The following is a 20127-nucleotide window of genomic DNA, read 5'->3' as shown; positions in this document are numbered from 1 at the left end:
AAAAAAAAAAAAAAAAAAAAGCATGTTTGTAAGTCCAACTTATTCATAAATCCAATAAAGTTAGCCTAGATACCCAACTAACACAATAGGCTATACTGTACCAGCTACATCACTGCCGTTTACACTTACTTCTGGACATCCTGGGCTTGAAATACATATACTATACTACTGTACTTTATACAGTACTGTAGCACACAAAAGTGCAACCACTTGTAGAGGATGCACACATTTGACAATGTTCACCTGACACATGGACTAACTTACATGATTAGACATGTGAATGCACATTCACATCTTTGAAGGCTCGCAACTTGGCTCGTATGTAGGGAACTTAATGTAAAACTAAGAACTGTTAAGGGTGACAACCTCTCAAAAGTAAGACTGGGAGGAGCAGAAGCTCTTCTTTCACTTAGTGCCATTTTATATCTCTCCCCTTTTTAAAATATGTTAGGATACAAAGAATGATCTGGAAGGAAAGTAGGAGCTTTTAAAAGGGGAGTTAAAGGTGGCTGCTTGAGGTACATTTTGTCTTTCTGCCCCTGCTGTGCTTCAAATACATATAACACTTACTTGACCACTTCATACCACAATTCAGAGTCCCCTGGGATATAATGTACTAAACATGTTTAACTTACTATTCAAAATTCCAAATTTATAACACAGATTTTTTTTTTTTTTTCCAAAATTGCTCATCATGGACTCTTTTGAAAAACAGCTCATTAAAGTTGTTTTAGCCGGGCTCGGTGGCTCAGCCTGTAATCCTGTGCCTTTGGGAGGCTGAGGTGAGTAGATTGCCTGAGCCCGCGGGTTCGAGACCCGCCTGGGCAGCGAGAGCTCATCTCTACAATAAAATAAAAAAATCAGCCGGGTGTGGTAGCGTATGCCTGTAATTCCGGCTACTTGGAAGGCTGAGGCGGAAGGATCGCCGGAGCCCAGCGGGTTGAGGCTGTGGTGGCCCGGAGCGGCCACTGCACTTGAGTCTGGGCAACAGAGTGAGACTCCAACTCAAAAAAAAAAAAAAAAGTTGTTGTTTTAACTACTTGGTAGCAGTAGAGAGGTTTGGGATTTGAGAAATGTAAATCTGCTCAATGTCACTGCCAAGCCAGACAGAGGAAAAAGCATCTCTGAAATGATAAAAAATACACTTTCATGAAAAAAACCACTTGAACGCTAGGTGTATTTGGCAGAATTCCAGTACATTCTACTATCTGCCACAGCTGTAGAGTTCCACTGCTATCAAGATCACTGACCTGGGGGCTTCTTCATCACAAGAATATTGACGTATGTATAACTGAGGGGTATAGAATTCTGCCTGGATAATGAAAAGTTTTAATTGTGGGATATCAAAAAATAAAAGTTCTGCTACATACCAAATTGATTTTGGGTTAGTCAAATAACTTAAGCTTGAATCCTCATCTATGACATGCAATTAATAATAACATTCTGCTTATTCATCAAGGTTTTGCAAAAATTAAATTGAATAGCCCATGCAAAGAAAAGCACTAAAAAAATTTATAAAGGTTAAGATGAATGTGAACTCCTCAAGGACTCATGTGGAAAGAAAAAATTCTTTAGATAATTGTCTCTTGCAAATAACATAAAAATAGAAAAATTGCTCTTCCTTCGAGAGTTGTTAATCATATAAAACATCACATTTCTTGAGTCAAATTGTCTTCTATTTTTGCTCTTTCAACATAGACTAGATTTAAATGAAGACTTACTTTAATATTACAGCATTTTGACAAGAAGGGGTGTGTGTGTGGGTGTGTTGAGGGGTAAGTCGGAAAAAATAAAAGCACCTTAAATGCCAGTAATCAATCAGCTCAAAATCTACCCTTCTTTACTCTGCTTTGTGGTAGCTAGACACGGGTTGGACTCTGTAAACATCTCTTGACATGATGACTGTTAAGCTTTAGCAACAGAGGACTCTGGAGAGACTATGGAATGATAGTGACAGGAAGATTAGTCCCTTCTGGTTCTAGTTCTCTGTCATCTATCCAGTGGAGCAGCTATGTGTGACTAGATGAGTTCAGGCCACCTCCCCATCCACCCCCACCTTCCAGTAATGGCGGGCTGCTGGTCAGCACCACCTGCACCCTCTGGCCAGTTTCTTCCGTACTCAGAGGCTGCGTTCCAGCACTGGTCAGGTCCTCTTTGAAGAGGTCTGAATTTTAGCCTTGGAGGAAAGGGGGCCTTCTTTACACTCCATAAATCTTTTACTGTCTTCTCTTATTCAGCAGAAGGGCCAGAAATCAAAGCCAAAGGCTGGACTGAAGTGGGAATAATTAAATAGGGCCAATGAAAGACTATATTCTTACAGGAAGACTGAACCAGAAGTTACTCCAAACCCTCCCTTCTCCCTAAGGAATTGTGCCAGGCCTAACAAGAGGTTGTCGCCAACTACTCTACGGATTTGCAGCCCAAATTCTCATCATCAGGTTGGTCTTAGAGAACCAACTTGTTAATTTAGTTTTAAAGTGGTTCCAAACCTGGGGAGGAAAGAGAATTAAAAGTTCCCATATCCAGAATTAACTTAACTGTTGGCCAGAACAAAGTCCAACAAATTTTAAAGGAAGAAAACAAAATCTAGAACGTAAGAGTCAGCATACTATATATAGCCTGCAGGCTAAATCTAGCCTGCTGTTTTTGTAAATACAGTTTTACTGGAACATGGTCATATCCACTCATTTATATATTGTCTATGGCTAATTCCTAGCAGAGTACACAGACTGTATAGCCCACGAAGCCTACAATATTTACTATCCAGCAATCTTTACAGAAAAAGCTGACCTCCCAGCTTAGATCTTTAATGTTTAATGTAATTATTTATGTGGTTGGATTTAGGCATATCATTTTTTTTCCTAGTTTGTCACTGTGGTTTTGTTTTTGCCTCCTCCTTTTTGTTTTTTAATTGTTAATATTCCATCTTAATTTACCTATTGGTTATATATCTGTACTTTTTAAAAGACGCCTGCTTTAGTGATTACAACATTCATATCTAAAGTCTCATGGCTCATAATTTCAAATATTACACTTCATGTAAAATGTAAAAGCCTAGCAGCTAAAAACTGCAAACAGCTCTGAGACTGATGATATAAACGGACATGGGTAGACCCTGTATGACAGTAGAACTCTGACTATACCATCTGCAGCAACTAGTCCTGGAAGCCAAATCACTTTCTCTGCAGTGATCATACTTAGTGTGGTCAGGACTTAGTCAGTGACTACCAACATCCCAACGTACTGGTCCCTCTTCCAGTTTGGAACCAGAGAAAGCAAGCCAAGTATGTTCCCTGAAGCAATCGTAGAAGATGCCTGTGGCTAATTGGTCAACCTCCAGCTTCCTTATGCCAACACCCTCCAACCAGAGTCTGCCTGAAGCTGTCCCTCCCCCCTCCACTATAAACCTGCTTGCATTTGAATCTGCCCAACAGATTGTAGCCGACTCCCTTGCCTCAGCAAACTGAATAGTCTGTCCCATTTGGGGATGGTCTTCATTTATTTTCTCAATGCAAATGTTCACCAATAGCATAATAAATAACTGATATAATCATATAATGGACTACAGTGTAAAATAAAAACGAACAAACTGCATACAATTTAAATTGCACAAACATGTTGAGAGAAAGATGGCAAAGAATAATCACATTCACTTAATTTCCTTAAACATCATGAGTCCAAGAGAACAACAAAAATACTAAAAGGTGCTTTCCAGGCTACCTACAACTTTACCTTAGCCTTTACCTCCTGTTTACAGGGAATCTTAAGCTTAGTCAGAGGTACAGGCATAGAGTCCTCTCAGGTCTTTTCTGAAAGTGTGTCCACTCCCAGGAATGTATGTGATTATCAATTCCAAAAAGTTTCTTCCAAGTTTTTGCGGCCTAATAGTTGCTTTGGTAGAGAGACAACTCTTTGGAGCTCCCTATTCTGACATTTTGGGTGACATTGCTATATTAACATTTTTGAATAATTACATTTCATGAGGATAGATTAGTGGTTGCCAGGATTTGGGGGAAAGATGCAGGATGGAGGTGAGTGTGGTTATAAAAGAGCAATGTGAGGGATCCTCGGGGTGGTGTTTATTTATATGAACCCAAATCACTGTTTCGAGCCAGAGTACAAAACTGGGGAAATAAGATGGATTATATCTATGTCAATAGTCTGGTGGTGATACATTGTAGAGTTTTACAAAATACTAATATTGGGGGAAACTGGGTCGAGTGTACAAGGGATCTCTTTTTACAACATTCTTACAACTGCATGTGAATATAGTTATCTCAACAAAAATTCCAATTAAAAAGAAGTAATCCAGAAAATTCACTTGAGATAAAAGTTTAGGAATATGTTACCCAACTTATTTTGCTTATGATTTCCTTCCTTTCATATTCACAAGCTATACAATAAAAGTGTTTAAATAAATCTAAAATAGCCCTTTTAATGAGTAAAATTCTATGCTGGGCACAGCGGCTCATGCCTGTAATCCCAGCACTTTGGGAGACTGAGGTGAGAGGATCATTTGGGCCCAGGAGTTCGAGAACAGTCTAATAACATAGCGAGACCTCATCTTACAAAAAAATTAAAAAATTAGCCAGGTGTGGTGTTGCATACCTGTAGCCCCAGCTACTCTGGAGGCCGAGTTGGGAGGATCACCTGAGCCCAGGAGGTCGAAGCTGTGGTGAGCCATGATTATGCCACTGCACTCTAACCTGGGGAATGGAGTGAGACCCCACCTCAATTAAAAAAAAAAATTTTAAAAAGAAAAATTCTAAGAAAGCACCATGCTGCAGTATAATTGATAATTTTTCTTCTCCAGTGGCATATAAAACAATAGTGGAACTTGAAGTTAGCTACATCTTAGATTTGAAGATTTATGGTGTTTGGAAATGAGGAGGTTGAGTTGCAAGTCTCTTTTGACTCATGATGCCAGCTTTGGTATGAATCATCCAAATATCTGAGACAAACACAGGGCTAGTATCCTGTGCCACAACAGGGTAGAGGAGTCAAGAAGCACACAGTACATTTGTATACCTAGCCCCAAACTGTACCCCACATTAAGTAAAAAAAAAAAGACCACATAGTAATTATCCACATTTCTATTTACTACACATATAGGATAACACAAATTCAGGAACAATGGGAATTTTAATATTTTCACTCATTTGCAAAACATACTTAACTGGAAATACTAAATAATTCTGTTAGTTTTGGATGAAATCATCTGCAGAATAAGATGTTGGTGAAAACTCAAAATTACCTAGTAAAGTGTACTATGACCTTGTTTATTATCTATCATTGGATCACAGTTAATACCAATTTAAGCTTTACAGAATACTATTCAGGCACAATACTGATATATGAAATGAAAGTATCAGAGAATCTGTTATTTATGGCATAAAGAAGATGTATTCAGTACCATCTTTGTCAAAGTCTAAGCACTGGAACAAAAGACAAATTATTTCTAAATGAGATACAAATTTATTCTTGCTAATAGTACGAATTTTTTTTCCTATGGGTATTACTATTTTCAAGTTATTTTCTTTAACATCTTAAGTAATTAAGTAGTGTATTAAGGCCATACATCAAGTCATTAGCTCATATCAAAGGACAATTATTCAATGATTTAGGACATTCATTTTTATGTATGTATGTGTTATAGTGTTGAAGTCAGCCTACAAATACAGGAAAGGTTAACATAAATACTTTTTGTCTTTATCTGGTTTTAATTTTTATTAGAACAGAATTTAGGGTGTGGATATTGAATGTGGCAGAATTAAATTCATTTTTTATAAAAATAAAAAGACTCTTAAACAATAGAATAACGATAGCATATAATCTACTCATAGCACAAATCCTCATACTGACTGTCACAGAAAAATACTGTAATGCTTTAAACAAAAGTTTTAAAATGCATCAATAACTAGCAAGTTTAAAACAAAACACGGTGATCAAAATATTTAACTGTCCTTTTATCAAGCTTTTACAAACACATTCAGTCTTCACTATCCGAGCAAATCAGTTTTAGTTTCTTCATAGTCCTCCATCTGTCTTTTAACATGACACTTGTCCGGTTGTTGAATTTATAATGCAATAATATTTTAGACCAGCTTCCCTCTCCGTATTTCCTCACACCAGCTCTCAAATTCTTGTCTTCTTCCCAGAGCCATGCCTTTTGATAAAAAGTAGAACAGTTATTTACAGAAACAATTCTTTAACAAAAATATACCTACCGCGCGCACCTGTAGTTCCAGCTACTGGGAAGGCTGAGGCGGAAGGATCGCCAGAGTCCAGCAGGTTGAGGTTGTGGTGGCCGGGAGCGGCCATTGCACTCCAGTCTCGGCGACAGAGTGAGACTTCAACTCAAATACCTACCATAAATGCTAATTTTTAAAATAAAATAATGCTTACAGGCTCTTAAAGATGGAAGAATGTCTCTATATATTTCTTAGATTTTTACAAGACAGTATATTTATTATGATAACATTTTTAAGGGTTGTTACTATTACTGTTCATTTTATATAAGCTCAGTTGCCCAAGATCCAACAGCTGGAAAGTGACAGGGATACATGCCAACTCATTCTGTCTGAATTTAAGCTCATACTCTTGTTTTAAAAAAATTATTTTATTTTAAAGATGTGGGGTACAATTCAGGATTAGGTATACAACTGGTCATCGTTTAGCTAAAGTTTGGGCCTCCCTTTGGACCCCACTTTGCCTGGCTTGAGATCTGGTACTCTTACTAATGTTATGTGCCCCCACACCTGGCAGTTTCCAACTACTGCCAATCTCTTTCTTATTGTATTATGGTAAATGTTCAGGGTTCGCTTATGAGTGATAACATGTGGTATTCGGTTCTCTGTTTCTGTGGTAAATCAATGAATATTATAGACTTTACATCCATCCAAGTTTCTGTGACACTCATAATTTTGTTCTCTGTGGCTGCATAATATTCCTTATGTATATGTACCACTTTTTTTTTTTTTTTTTTTTGAGTTGGAGTCTCACTCTTTTTTGTTTTTGTGTTTTTGAGTCGGAGTCTCATTCTGTCGCCCAGGCTGAAGTGCAGTGGCATGCTCATAGCTACCAAAGCCTTCCACCTCAGCCTTCCAAGTAGCTGGAACCACAGGCACGTGCCGCCACATCTGGCTAATTTTTTGATTTATTGTAGAGATGAGGTCTCGCCAAGTTTCCCAAGCTGGTCTTGAACCCCTGGGCTCAGGCAATCCTCTCACCTCCGCCTCCCAAAGTGCTGGGATTACAGGCATGAGCCACTGCACCTGGCAGGACTTACTCTTTTAGTGAGCCTATGTGTGACCTTCATAAGTGCTTCTCCTTCTACTATCCCCACCACTACTCCTGTGAGACAGGAAGGCTAGAGGGATGTGGAACTGGTTATTTTCGTAGGTCAGTTAAGCTCTTGCAAAACCCCAATTGGTTAGGTTCTAGTTAAATTAGTTTATATTATATGCAGGCTTTTATTAAGGAGAACAAAATGCTCTGAGAGTATTTTGAAATGGTGAATATGTCAAAATGGCTACTTTCCTCATTCCCCTGTCAGAAGCAGGAAGAATTTTTGTCTGATCATCACTCTGAGGCCTGATGGGACTCCTAGGGATAAAAAAGTGCGTGGATTTCTCTGAGACTGGGCCCCTGGAGTTTTTAACTCTCATGCTCATCCACACTGAGCTTCCATCAGTTCCTCAGTCACAGTCTAATTCCTCCTACTAGTACTGGCTTCCAGCTGTAAGTTTCTGTCCCCTGGTTTTTCAATCCCTCGTAATTCTTGTGATTGTCTCCTTGCTCATTTTTTTGTTAAATAAACAAAGGTATTTCTGCCTTATCACTGTTTAGAGAGGTTTCCTTACTTTACTATCACATCAATCAGGATCCTGGGGGTTTTAGTTGAAATGAGCTTCCTCAGACCCTTATTAAGAAGTTGTCTCTAAGGAAACCCAAAGACAACAAGAGAGACAAAAACAGGACACTAGAGGAATGTTTAGCCTCTGATGCCTACAGCAACAACAAACAATAACTGCTAGCCAGAGAAATACAAAACCTCAAACTAAAAGACCATTTACCTCCATTCCTTTTACCTGACATATCATGTCCAACTATCAACTAAATATTACAAGCATACTATAAGGCAAAAACCAGTCTGAAGAGACTGGCATGCATCAGAACCACACTCAGATATGGCAGAGATTTTGGAATTGCTATACTTGGAATTTAAAATAATTATTATTACTATCCCAAGGGCTCTAATGTAAAAAGTGGACAATATGCCTGAACAAATGGGTAAAAAGAGAGATGAACCCTAAGAAAGAATCAAAAGGAAATGCTAGAAATCAGCACAGTAACAGAAATGAACAGTGCCTTTGATGGGCTTATAAGTTTACCAGACACAGCAGATGAAACAATCAGTTAAGATATGTTAATAAAAACTTCCCAAACCTAAAAAAGTAAAGGAAAAAAATGATTAAAAAAAAGAGAAAAGATTATCTAAGAACTGTGGGACAATTACAAAAGGTATAACATTTTGTAAACATTAGAAACACAGAGAAAGGAACAGAAAAGTTTGAATAACAGCTGAAAATTTTCCAAAATTAACAGACACCAGATCACAGATCCAGAAAGCTCCTAGAGAACACGCCAAGCGGGAAAAATATATACACACAGAAATCTATATCCATGCACATCATATTCAAACTGCAATAAAATCAAGCACAGAAATATATGACTGTGGTCACATAGAGTGGCATAAGGTTGGCATTTCTCCCTTCTTTTGGAATTCATCCAAGGAAACAAGGAAAAAATAAAATCCCAAATTTCCAAAAAAGTAGGAGACATCTACAACCTGAACCACAATATAGGAGGAAGGGGTGCATAATCACTGCAATTCAGGTATGTGAGGAAGAAGGGCACAGCCACTCTGTCTATAGATCTCAGGAAGCTGGTAGGGTGTACTTTTCCAAAATTGAGGAAACACTCTAAATCCCTGGTCAGCAACAGCAGGAGTTCCCCCCAACCTACTAAAGGGCAGAGATGGCAGAGCTAAAAAAGAAATCACAAAGACAAGTAATATCTGCAGAAAGCAAATTAAAAGGAGGATTTGCTTGCTATGTTCACTGGAGGAGAAATAAAGGGTAAAATAACGCTGACTTATAGGAGATATTCCCAGTAGCCTGCAACTTGATTATAGTTACAGCACTTCAATATGAACCATTAGCAAACCACTGTCAAAAAAAAAAAAGCCACCTTAAGTAGATTAAGAAAAAGGTTCCAGCCACAAAAGAAAACAAGGGCCAGATTTATCCATCTGCTCTAAACAACTAGAAAATCAGATAAAATGTATGAAATAATGATTTCAGATGGCATAGGACTACACTCACTGAGTGGAGAAACAAATGAATTAAACCCTAAAGTTGACCCACCTTAATGCAATTTTCTGATCAATTAGTATCTCTTATTTCTTTTTTTGTTTTTAAGTACAAAATAATCTTATTTAAATTGGACAGTTATTAGGAAGATTTTAAAATAAAACCTTATACTATGGAGCTAAGTCTCACTTAACATCTGATGAACTTCCTTTATGGTAATATCACAATAATTCTAAATAGATGTCAGTATCAACATCCAACTTAAGATTATTCTTTAAATGTGGGTGAAGTATTTTCTTAGAATTCTAAATAGGCTAATTAGTCTTAATCTAAAATGACAAAATCAAAGACGGCAAATAATATTTTACAATCAAGTTTTTTTAGAGTTGAACAGAAATAACATGAAATAATCACAGTTTCAAATTATAACTTTAACGTTTGTAAGTATAATTTAATCAAATATAAAAAAATACCTGTCTTTTCCTAGATTGATGTTTTTCAGGACTTACTAGTTGCCTCTTTAAAACATGGACTGATTTGCGTTCAGTGGTTCTTCTGCTTTCTTTTTTCTTTCTTCCACCTAAAAGTAGAAATGATGTCATCAAAAAATTGCTTCAGGGTTGGGCATGTGGCTGAAACCTGTGATCCCAGTACTTTGGAAAGCAGAGGAAGGAAGATTACTTGAGTCCAGGAATTCGGGACCAGCCTAGGCAACATAGCGAGATAAAAAACAAAAAAACTAGCTGGGTATGGTGGCGTGTGCTGAATATATAAGGTTTACACTCAAGTAGTCCTGGCTACTTGGGAGGCTCATATAGGAGGATTGCGGCCAGGAGTTCAAGACCAACCTGAGTAACATCACATAATTCTGTCTTTATTTATTTATTTATTTTTGAGTTGGAGTCTCACTCTGTCGCCCAACTAGAGTGCAGTGGTACGCTCACGGCCACTCCAGTGTTGACCTGCTGGGCTCTGGCCATCTTTCTGCCTCAGCCTTCTAAGTAGCCAGAACTATAGGCACATGCTACCACACCTGGCAGATTTTTTTTTTTTTTTTTTACTTATTGTAGAGACAAGGTCTTACCATGTTGCCCAGGCTGGTCTCTAACCCACGGGTTCAGGTAACTTCTCGCCTCAGTCTCCCAAAGTGCTGGTATTACAGGCTTGAGCCACCATGCCCGGCCTGTCTTTATTTTTTTTAAATTAAAAATTTTTTTTTTTACATTAAAGAAAAAAGAGACTATATTTTTAAAGATTATCATGAAAGTCCTATTTACTTTTCAGCTATTCTAAGAAAAAGAATTCTACATGTTTTACATGTTAACTTTATTCTTTCAAATCTGGAAGTAGCATGATATAGCAAAGATCACAGTCTTTGACATTAGAGAGGAAGTATTTTGAGTCTTGATTTTTAAAAAATATGTTCTATATCATCTCACCTTCCTAAGCCTGTCTTTTCATCATCTGTTATAAAAAGAAAAAGTATTTACCATATAGGATTGTTGAAATTTTCTTAGGGAAAAAGTACTTGAGTACTTGACACAATATAAGAAATATACCCTTTCCTCACTCCTTTCTCATTTGCATTCAATTTAGTAAGACAAGAAATAATTGTAAACAAAACTGTAATTATTGAAAGATGATAATTGTTTAGGTAGAAAACCTAGAGAATCTACAAATAGAAAAAAAAGCTTAGCAAAATGGTTGGACATAAAATCAACATACAAAAAAGCAATAGGATTTCTACACATTAGAAGCAAACAGTTAAAATATTTAATAAAAACAATCAAAAGCTACTATTTACAGTAGCAACAAAAATATAACATTCTTAGAGATTAATGCCAGCAAAACTGGTTCAAGAACTGTATTTAGTAAATTGTAAATCTTTACTACATATATGGCTGGCCCTAGTATCTTCAGGTTCCACACTGTGGATTCAACTAAACTTGAAACAAAATATTTGGAGAAAAACTAAAAATACAAATAAAAAATAGAGTATAACAAAGATTTACACAGCATTTACATTGTATTAGTTCTTATAAGCAATTTATCAATGATTTAAAGTATGAAGGGGATATGCATAGGTTTAAAGACTATGCTATTTCATGTAAGGACTTGAACATTCGAGCATTTTGGTATCCTTAGGTGGTTCTGGAACCAACCCCCCATGGATACTGAGGGACAATGGCATACATAAAAATGTGTTGGAGAAATGTTCTTTGTTCATGCATAGGAAGACTTAATCTAATAGTGTCAATTCTCTCCCAAATCATCTATTGTTACACTGCAATTTCACATAAATATATCAACAGGGCTCACGGTATAACTTACATTACATGTACCAAGAAGGGTAGTCCACCATGAGCCCCGAGTATCCCTGCAGCAGTTCATCCTGGATGTAAAAGGTTTATTCATCCAATATTGTGCAGATTTTATAACTAGTCAGATGGACATTAAATAGGTTAAGGAAACCACAGCATGATAACCCTGGAAGTGCTCTGTCCTGTGGGAGATCCTCCTTTGTCTGTTATTTGCTATAGTTTTTTTTTTTTTTTTTGAGTTGGAGTCTCACTCTGTCCACTGGACTGGAGTGCAGTGGCCACTCCCGGCCACTGCAGCCTCGCCTGCTGGGCTCCGGCGATCCTACTGCCTCAGTCTTCCGAGTAGCCGGAGTTACAGGAATGTGCTACCATGCCCGGCTGATTTTTTGATTTATTGTAGAGATGAGGTCTTGCTGCCCAGGCGAGTCTCGAACCTGTGGGCTCAGGCAGTCCACTCACCTCAGCCTCCCAAAGGCGCGGGATTACAGGCTGAGCCACTGAGCCCGGCTTATTTGCTATAGTTTTGAGGCTTACTCACAATGTGCTAGCCCTTGGCCCTGAGTGCGTCAGCTGAAATACAACCTATTGGTTTCATAGCATTCATGTAGGCCCATTGTATTGCCCATGGGACTTGGGGTAGGAGAACCAGCACAACTACATAGATACCATGCTGTTTGCTATGCTGTAATAAACTGTCTTACTGTGTCATTCATTCTTCTCTACCTTTTTCATTCATATATTGGCAGTTTTATTGCTTATAATCCTCTATGGTTGGGGTATTTTCCCTTACAACATACCAAGAATAGTCAAGGTGCTCTAGATGAAGAACAAAAAGATTTCCCTACCACTTAATGAATTATTAAAAACCTACAGTAGCTGGGTTCGGTGGCTCAGCCTGTAATCCCGCGCTTTGGGAGGCTGAGGTGAGTGGATTCCCTGAGCCCGTGGGTTCAAGACCCGCCCGGGCAACTTGGCGAGACCTTATCTATACAATAAATCAAAAAATTAGCTGGGTGTGGTAGCACGCACCTGTAGTTCCAGCCACTCGGAAAGCTGAGGCAGAAGGATCGCTGGAGTCCAGCAGGTCGAGGCTGCAGTGGCTGGGAGCGTGCCACTGCCCTCCAGCCTGGGCAACAGAGTGAGACTCCAACTCAAACAAACAAACAAACAAACAAAAAACTCACAGACTTTATAGTAAAGTACTGTGAACGAGAATCATGTGTTGTTTAATAAGGGAGGTACAATTCTGAGAAATGTATCATTATGTGAACATCAGAGTACATTCACACAAATGTATTATATATGTTTTTTCATATGGAAAACTTACCATCCCAGCATCATTAATAAGAATCAATCACTTCCCCTAATTGATTTGCAATGCCAATATCAAGTGTCATAATATTGAGCTTCTATTATACTCCATTATATTCTTATGGAACCATCATACTGTATGAACTCCTGTCTTTGACTGCAATGTCATTATGCAACATATGAATACAGTGCAGGTAGAAAAGCAGTGCCATACAATAGCAAAATAACTCTAAGCTAGTTAGTACAAATAGCTAACTCTCCAAATTAAGCGCAACTTCAATGAACTCTATGTAATTAAGACACAAGCTCTTTGTGCTTCAGTTTTCTGAGATGTGTATTTTTTGTGTTGTAGTGGTATGGTCAACAGCTGGATTGTTTGAGAAATCCACTTCCAAAATGGTAACAACAGTACTCACTTTGAAGAGTTCCCACTCTTTCCTCTTTGTTATTAAGGTCTTGTTGCTGGCTTCCATGTTTCAACTTCAATGAGAAGAGATTCCTGTGAGACCTAAGTAAAATATGAAAGCTTGGTTCTAGAATATGAAATATGAATGACTGGCTCCAGAAAAATTAGTAAAGCTATGGAAAAAAGGTAAAGCTTTATCTTAATTTGTTCTAGGATCTTCTACTTTGGCCCATGGCCTTTCGTGCTCTCCTTGTTTAGTGCCTCATCTTAACTTTTGGCCTCTTAAGATTTCTGTTGTCAAACTTCCCTCCCTCCCATCTCTTGTTTTCCACTTAGAAATCAAGAGTCTAGGCCTTGATCTTACACATATCAAGGAAAAAAAATTCTCAAACTACAAAGTATTAACTTTCATTCTCTCCTATGTCTTCTAAGTTTATTTCCCCAAAGAGAAATTCCACAATTCCTTTATATAATGGCAAGTATCATTTGATCATATTTATAGCTTCAAAAAGAGTTTTTTGAAAGGTAAATGCTGTCTGAAAATATAGGATGTGGTGTAATTTTTTGACTACCCTGCAAAGTTGGTATTATTCAAATTTTATAAAGGAGCAAATTAAGACCCACAAAGCAGTTTGCCTAAGATTAGGTAGTTATATTCATTATCTCCACCGCAAATGTAGGCTCTTTCAGCTATACTTTTATCCCTATAAATACTCTATGCAACCAGATAATCCTTTCCATCTTCTCTTACCTCCCTCCCTCCCAAAATTGTGCTCTCTGGAATGCCATCCTCAACCTCTTCAGCAGTTCCTCTACCTCTTTGCCTTGTCTAAAATCTAGCTTTCCCCTGGTAACAATGTTTCTCTCTTTTGTGGCCTTCTTAAGTAGAGATTCTCATAATCTTCCACCCTCCATTATCTATAGGATCCCAGGTGGTAGTTTTCATTTCCTAATAAATGCCACTTTCAAGATCCTAATTCCACAGAAGCCTTGGTCCTTGAAGATTTATGCCACTGATTCATTCATTCTTCACAGCTAATATTCCAAGCATCATTCACAGATCTTCCTATCATTCATAGATCTTTCTCTACATAATTCAATAATTATGAATTATTTTTCAGTGTTTTCACGGACAACCCATATAAACATCCTGGCTTATCAAGTCCTCATGTCCAGTGACCTCTTCCACACCAAGTCAGAAACTCCCTCCCATAGTTCCACTCATGATTGCAACTGCTCTAGTTCTGAAATCACTCATGCAGGCTTTCTGTTCTCAGGACATGTTACAAGGGGAGATCCAAAAAACTCCAAAATTTATTTATTAAAAATTGTGTATTTATTCTTACATGTTTTAACTTCAGTCACCTTCAATGTACTCTTCACTTGATGCAATACACCTATCGAGATGCTTTTTCCACTGTCTCAAAACAGTTTTGAAACTCATCAGTTTGGAGGCCTTTTAGTGCTTCTGCTGTTTCACCTCTTCCACAATGGCAAAATGTTCCCCTCTAAGGACTTTTATCATCCCAGGAAACCAAAAAAAAAGTCACTCGGGGTAAGATTGGGTGAATAGGGAGAGCAGGGCACAGGGGTCATGTTGGTATTAGTCAAAAACTGCTGAACATTCACTGCAGTATAGGTGAGAGCGCTCGTAAATCACTCATCTTAAATTGGCAAATGTGTTGAAAGAATCTCCAAAAAAAAAAATTCACCGAAGCTGAATGCAGCCTCTCACAACAAGAACATTTACCAAGTAGGGGTAATAATTCCGTTTTGGTTTTTTTGAGGTCTCCCCTCGTATATTGTCTGTCACAGCAATTCTAGTAGATCAAATACAGTTTTTCAAGGTATTTCATAAAATTAGAATTTGGGACATTCATCAGAAATGTATCCCTATACTCTTCCAGTGTCAGTATCATATCTTTATTTCTATGACAGAGTAAAAGTTTATTAAACACTTGCTTTAAGGTCAAATACTTTCTATGTGTGTATTCTAATAATGGTCTTCTAGAAACAATGTGAAACAACCCAGAATTCCAGAAGTATAGCTCTACAGTTTGGAATTTCAAGATGTGTCAGGGTCAAGAATATCTGTTGAGGTATGTAGGATCCTGAGATAGTCTTTAAACCATACCATTTATGTGGTAGTTATTATAATCTGTATGAACTGCTTCAGTTAAAGATTTGAAAGATAGAGAAGAAAAATTTCAATTTACTTCACCTCAATAAAGATACTGTACACCCTGAGGATTCAGTTACCGCAGACTGTTTGTCACTAACACTTTAAAAGAAGAAAAAATTTATAAGAATGTAAACACAAGAAAATTTTCATAAGGATTGTAATTTCCACATAGTCAAGTCATATTTCAATTTATAAAAAAAACTTTGGAGAGAAACCCTGGTAACATTAGGACATATATAGTCCATTACAACTTAGCTAATTTTTGCCCAGATGTGCTTGTAAGAAGTAAAATCAAGTTTCCTCAAACATGTTAAGCATAGTTAATGCTGTAATCAAGCATTCCTAATAACACTCTTTCAAAAACTCTTCCATGGCACTTTATTTCCATAAATTCAAGTTTAAAAAACTTTATGGAGGTATTATTTATATTCAAAAAAACACTGCACATGTTTAACGTATGATTTTAATTTAAACATTTTAAACTTAAAATTCATAAATTTTATTTATTGTTCTCCCTACCAGTTTCCAGTTGAGCTTTTGGGAATTAACTAAGCTCCCCTTTGTTGTTAAAATAACTTCCATAAACACAGGAAGACCATTTACACCTCCATGCCTTTACTGGTACTATTTCTCTCTCCTGAAATGACTTTTCCTCTTTCACTCATCTGTAAAAATCTTAACCATCTTTTAAAGCCCTGCTCAAGACTAACACCTTCACAAAGATGTCCATCTCAACTCCTTCAGCATTGTGTTGGGTATAATAAGTAATGTGGAGATGATTTAAAGTACATGCACAATGTGTGCATGTTATATGTAGATACTACACCATCTTACATAAGACACTTGAGTTATGGTATCATCCAAGGGAAATCCTGGGACCATTACCCCTCAGACACCAAGGGACAACTGTATAAGCTTTATCAGAACAAAATATTTATTTCCTCTAGTCTTGACAACAGAATTTCAATTTTCTAGCATTTGTCTGACATCAAAATCACACTTCTGGTTCTGCTTCACTTGATAGGATTATCAATTACTGTCCTGATACTGATTTGATGTTTTATTTTTCTGGGTTCTGCTTCCAGGATGGTACTGACATTTGCTTTATTCTTGATCTTTACCTTACCTCTAGTTCGGGTTTTGCCCCCTATAACAAGTACACTACGTATGCCTGGTAATAAACTAAGCGCCAAGGATACCAAGCTAATTAGGATGCTTCAAAGCTAATTAAGAACCTTCAAAGAATTCTCAATCTAGTGAAAGATACAGACAGGTAAGAAGATAAGTTACTATTCAAGATAAGTCCTTTTATAGAGATGTGACTAGGTGCTATGCAAGCACATAAGTGACAACTCTGATCAGAGAGGTGGACAAGACTTCACATGGGTAATCTTTGAGACAGACAGAAAGGCAAATAAGAACTTGCCTTGGAGAGAATAAAGAGATGGAAATTCAAAATAGAAGGAATTAAGCAAGGGTAAAGGTATGAAAACTTGTAATGCTTTAAGATCAAAGAGAAGTTCTGTGTTGCTAGAAAGTACCACGTATGTGGGCAGGGAGGGGTTAATGTTTAGGGATGAGATTATATATAGAAAACAACAACAAGAACAACAACAAAAACTGGTCTAAGTAAGGCTTTGTAAGCCATGCCAATAAATTCTGACTCATTTTGTAGGAAAATAGGAGGCAAAAGAGGTTTTTAAGCTGGAAGTGATCTAAGCAGATCTATTCTTGTGGAAGCTAACTCTGGAAGTTATGTCAAGGATGGATTTGTGTGGCATCATTAAAAATGATAAGACTGGATTGGAGAAATATTTCTGGGTAAAGATCAAGAATCAAGCAAATATCAAAACCATTTTGGAAACAGAATCAGTGGAAACAGAATCTGGGCAAATAAAACATCAAATCAGTATCAGGACAGTAATTGATAGGATGCCAGTGAAGGCAGATATCTAATATCAGACAAATGTCTTGGGGATTCATAATATTTGGAGAGACAACTGGATTGTGAGGTCAAGGAAGAGAGGCAGGGGTACACATGAAGAGCTCTGTTTTACATACACTGATTGCAGTGTGTCTTGTGTCTAGCAGAGCACCTGAAATAAGTGGGCGGTAATATATAAGGAGACTATACAGAAAACACATTCACTATTTGTAAGAACCAAAAAGTTATTACTTCATAGCAGTATCTGTTGGGAGCCGGCCTTGGAGGTCCACCTGATTGACAGGGTCCTGGTGGGCTGAAGACCCCGGGCCGCAGGGTGAGCCCGGGAAGCTGAGGCCCTTCTGTCTTCCACCTTTGCTGTTTAATGCGGCTGAAGAAATTCTGTGCAGTCGTGGAAGAAGAAAATGGCATGTTTATGCGAAGTACTCACACCTAACCTGAGAATGTCATGGTTCATTTTCCCATTTTCCCGTTGGCCTTTTCTAACATATGCAAGGGTTAAACTCTGAAGCACATCAAGAATGCTTTCTTTCACTTGGTTATAAGTTACTAGATATTGCTTGAGTAAAAAATGATACAAGTATATTCACTCCTTATTTGATTTAGAATTATGCAGTTTAGTGTTTAGACGTAAGGTTTTTTAGAAGTACAAGTTTATGGTAAGTTCATTATGAGCTCATTATAAGTTCTAACACTTATCTAGGAGTTATGTAGGTGATTTATAACACTATTTTCACAGAATTAGGATAAAGATTAATCGTTAAGGTTTTTACTTAATTCTTTAGTTAAATTTTTTTTTTTTTTTGAGTTAGAGTCTCACTCAATCGCCCAGACTGGAGTGCAGTGGCCACTCCCGACCACCGCAGCCTCGCCTGCTGGGCTCCGGTGATACTTCCACCTCAGCCTTCCGAGGAGCCGGAATTACAGGAATGCGCTACCACGCCTGGCTGATTTTTTGATTTATTGTAGAGATGAGGTCTCGCTGCCCAGGTGGGTCTCGAACCCGCAGGCTCAGGCAATCCACTCACCTCAGCCTCCCAAAGGCACGGGATTACAGGCTGAGCCACCAAGCCCGGTTCTTTAGTTAAATTTTAAGTAAACGTTTATAGAGTGGGTTTTCACTGAATTCATAATATACTAATTAGACACTTTTATGATAATTAACTAAATACAGAAAGCAACCTTGGGGGCCTGGGAAATGTCATTAAAAGCTTCTTTTGAGTTTTCTTTAGAAATAAACACTGCAGGATAAGAGAAAAGTAACGAAGACACCTAGACAAGAAAGGCGATTACAAAACTTTGAAGTTCATAAAAGCCCAAAAGAGAAAAACTGCTACATGAAGAATTGTGCACCTGGGAACTTTCTTGAAGCACTTCAAGGACTGTAATTTGGGACTCTTTTGAAGAGAGTTGCCGGCAGTGCTATTCTAGACATGATAATTGGTTTTTTTGTTTTTTGTTTTTTTTTGAGTTGGAGTTTCACTCTGTCGCTCAGACTGGAGTGCAGTGGCCGCTCCCGGCCACCACAGCCTCGACCTACTGGGCTCCGGCGATCCTTCCGCCTCAGCCTTCCAAGTAGCCGGAATTACAGGCATGTGCTACAACACCCGGCTGATTATTTGATATATTGTAGAGATGAGGTCTTGCTGCCCAGGTGGGTCTCAAACCTGCGGGCTCAGGCAATCCACTCACCTCAGCCTCCCAAAGGCGCGGGATTACAGGCTGAGCCACCGAGCCCAGCGATAATTGTTTTATCCATGTATTAATCATAATTGGTAAATGTAATATCATACAAGTTTATATAATCAATATACATATGTATGAGGGCTGACAAAAATTATTAGGCTCTGGTTATGTTTAACAAAGTTTTTACTTTGAGTCATTAAGTTTTAATGCTGTAGTTTAGTGTTTTATAGCTACTTTGAAGATTGCTATAAATTCATAAGTTTAAGTTCACACAATGATAAAATTGGTGCCTCAAAGATAATAATAATTGCTCCAGTGCCTATCTTAAGACAAAGATGTTTTCTAGGAAGTTGCCAAGCATAAGGAAAAACAGCCAAATCACCATTATCCTAAACTTAAAAGCTCATTAGCAATTATGCAACCATAATAATTTTAGTTGTGTTAGTTTTATTTCATTATGTTTAGTTCACTTTATATGTTTATTCAGAGTAAAGATTAGTGTATGTATTTTCACAGTAAGTGACTTTCATAGTTATTCTTTAAATGCTAGCCACTGTTGTTTGGTCAAGTTAATGGGCTTCATATTCCTACTATCACTAGGTACAATCTGTAGTTTTGTCTTAGTGATTTTAAGGCTTTTTTAATTAGACAAGTGACGTGGAACCGAAATCAAAGTAAACTTTGTATGCATTATGTTTAGTTTAAGTGAAACTCCTTTTAAACTTATCTCAAGACTCATTAACTGAAAGTAGATAGTGTTTTTGGCTTATTCGTTTCTTCTAAAGACTGCTAGATGGTGGTAACTTTTAAAGCATATGTACATGAAGGAATTTTCTTTGTCTTGCCCCTTTACGAATGGTATAAAAGCTCTGTGTTAACTAACATTAAATTGTCATCTGTTC

General features: G+C 37.6%; 1 protein-coding gene across 1 annotated transcript in view; it reads right to left on the bottom strand.

Moving 5' to 3' along the window:
• Window positions 1-5077: 5077 nt before the first annotated feature.
• TERF1 (telomeric repeat binding factor 1) overlaps window positions 5078-20127 on the bottom strand; it is a 32188-nt gene continuing 17138 nt past the window's right edge. Inside the window, exons 7-10 of the mRNA XM_021713105.1 lie at window positions 15634-15693; window positions 13423-13514; window positions 9848-9954; window positions 5078-6166 (exon numbers count right to left, since the gene is read on the bottom strand). Of these exons, the coding sequence (XP_021568780.1) occupies window positions 5990-6166; window positions 9848-9954; window positions 13423-13514; window positions 15634-15693 (436 nt within the window). The 3' untranslated portion in view covers window positions 5078-5989. The remainder of the gene's footprint in view (window positions 6167-9847; window positions 9955-13422; window positions 13515-15633; window positions 15694-20127) is intronic.

This window comes from Carlito syrichta, unplaced genomic scaffold (assembly GCF_000164805.1).
Source record: "Carlito syrichta isolate Samal-C Ts95f unplaced genomic scaffold, Tarsius_syrichta-2.0.1 Scaffold304212, whole genome shotgun sequence".
Classification (NCBI taxonomy): Eukaryota; Metazoa; Chordata; class Mammalia; order Primates; family Tarsiidae; genus Carlito; species Carlito syrichta.
This window is presented reverse-complemented; position numbering and strand designations above follow the sequence as displayed.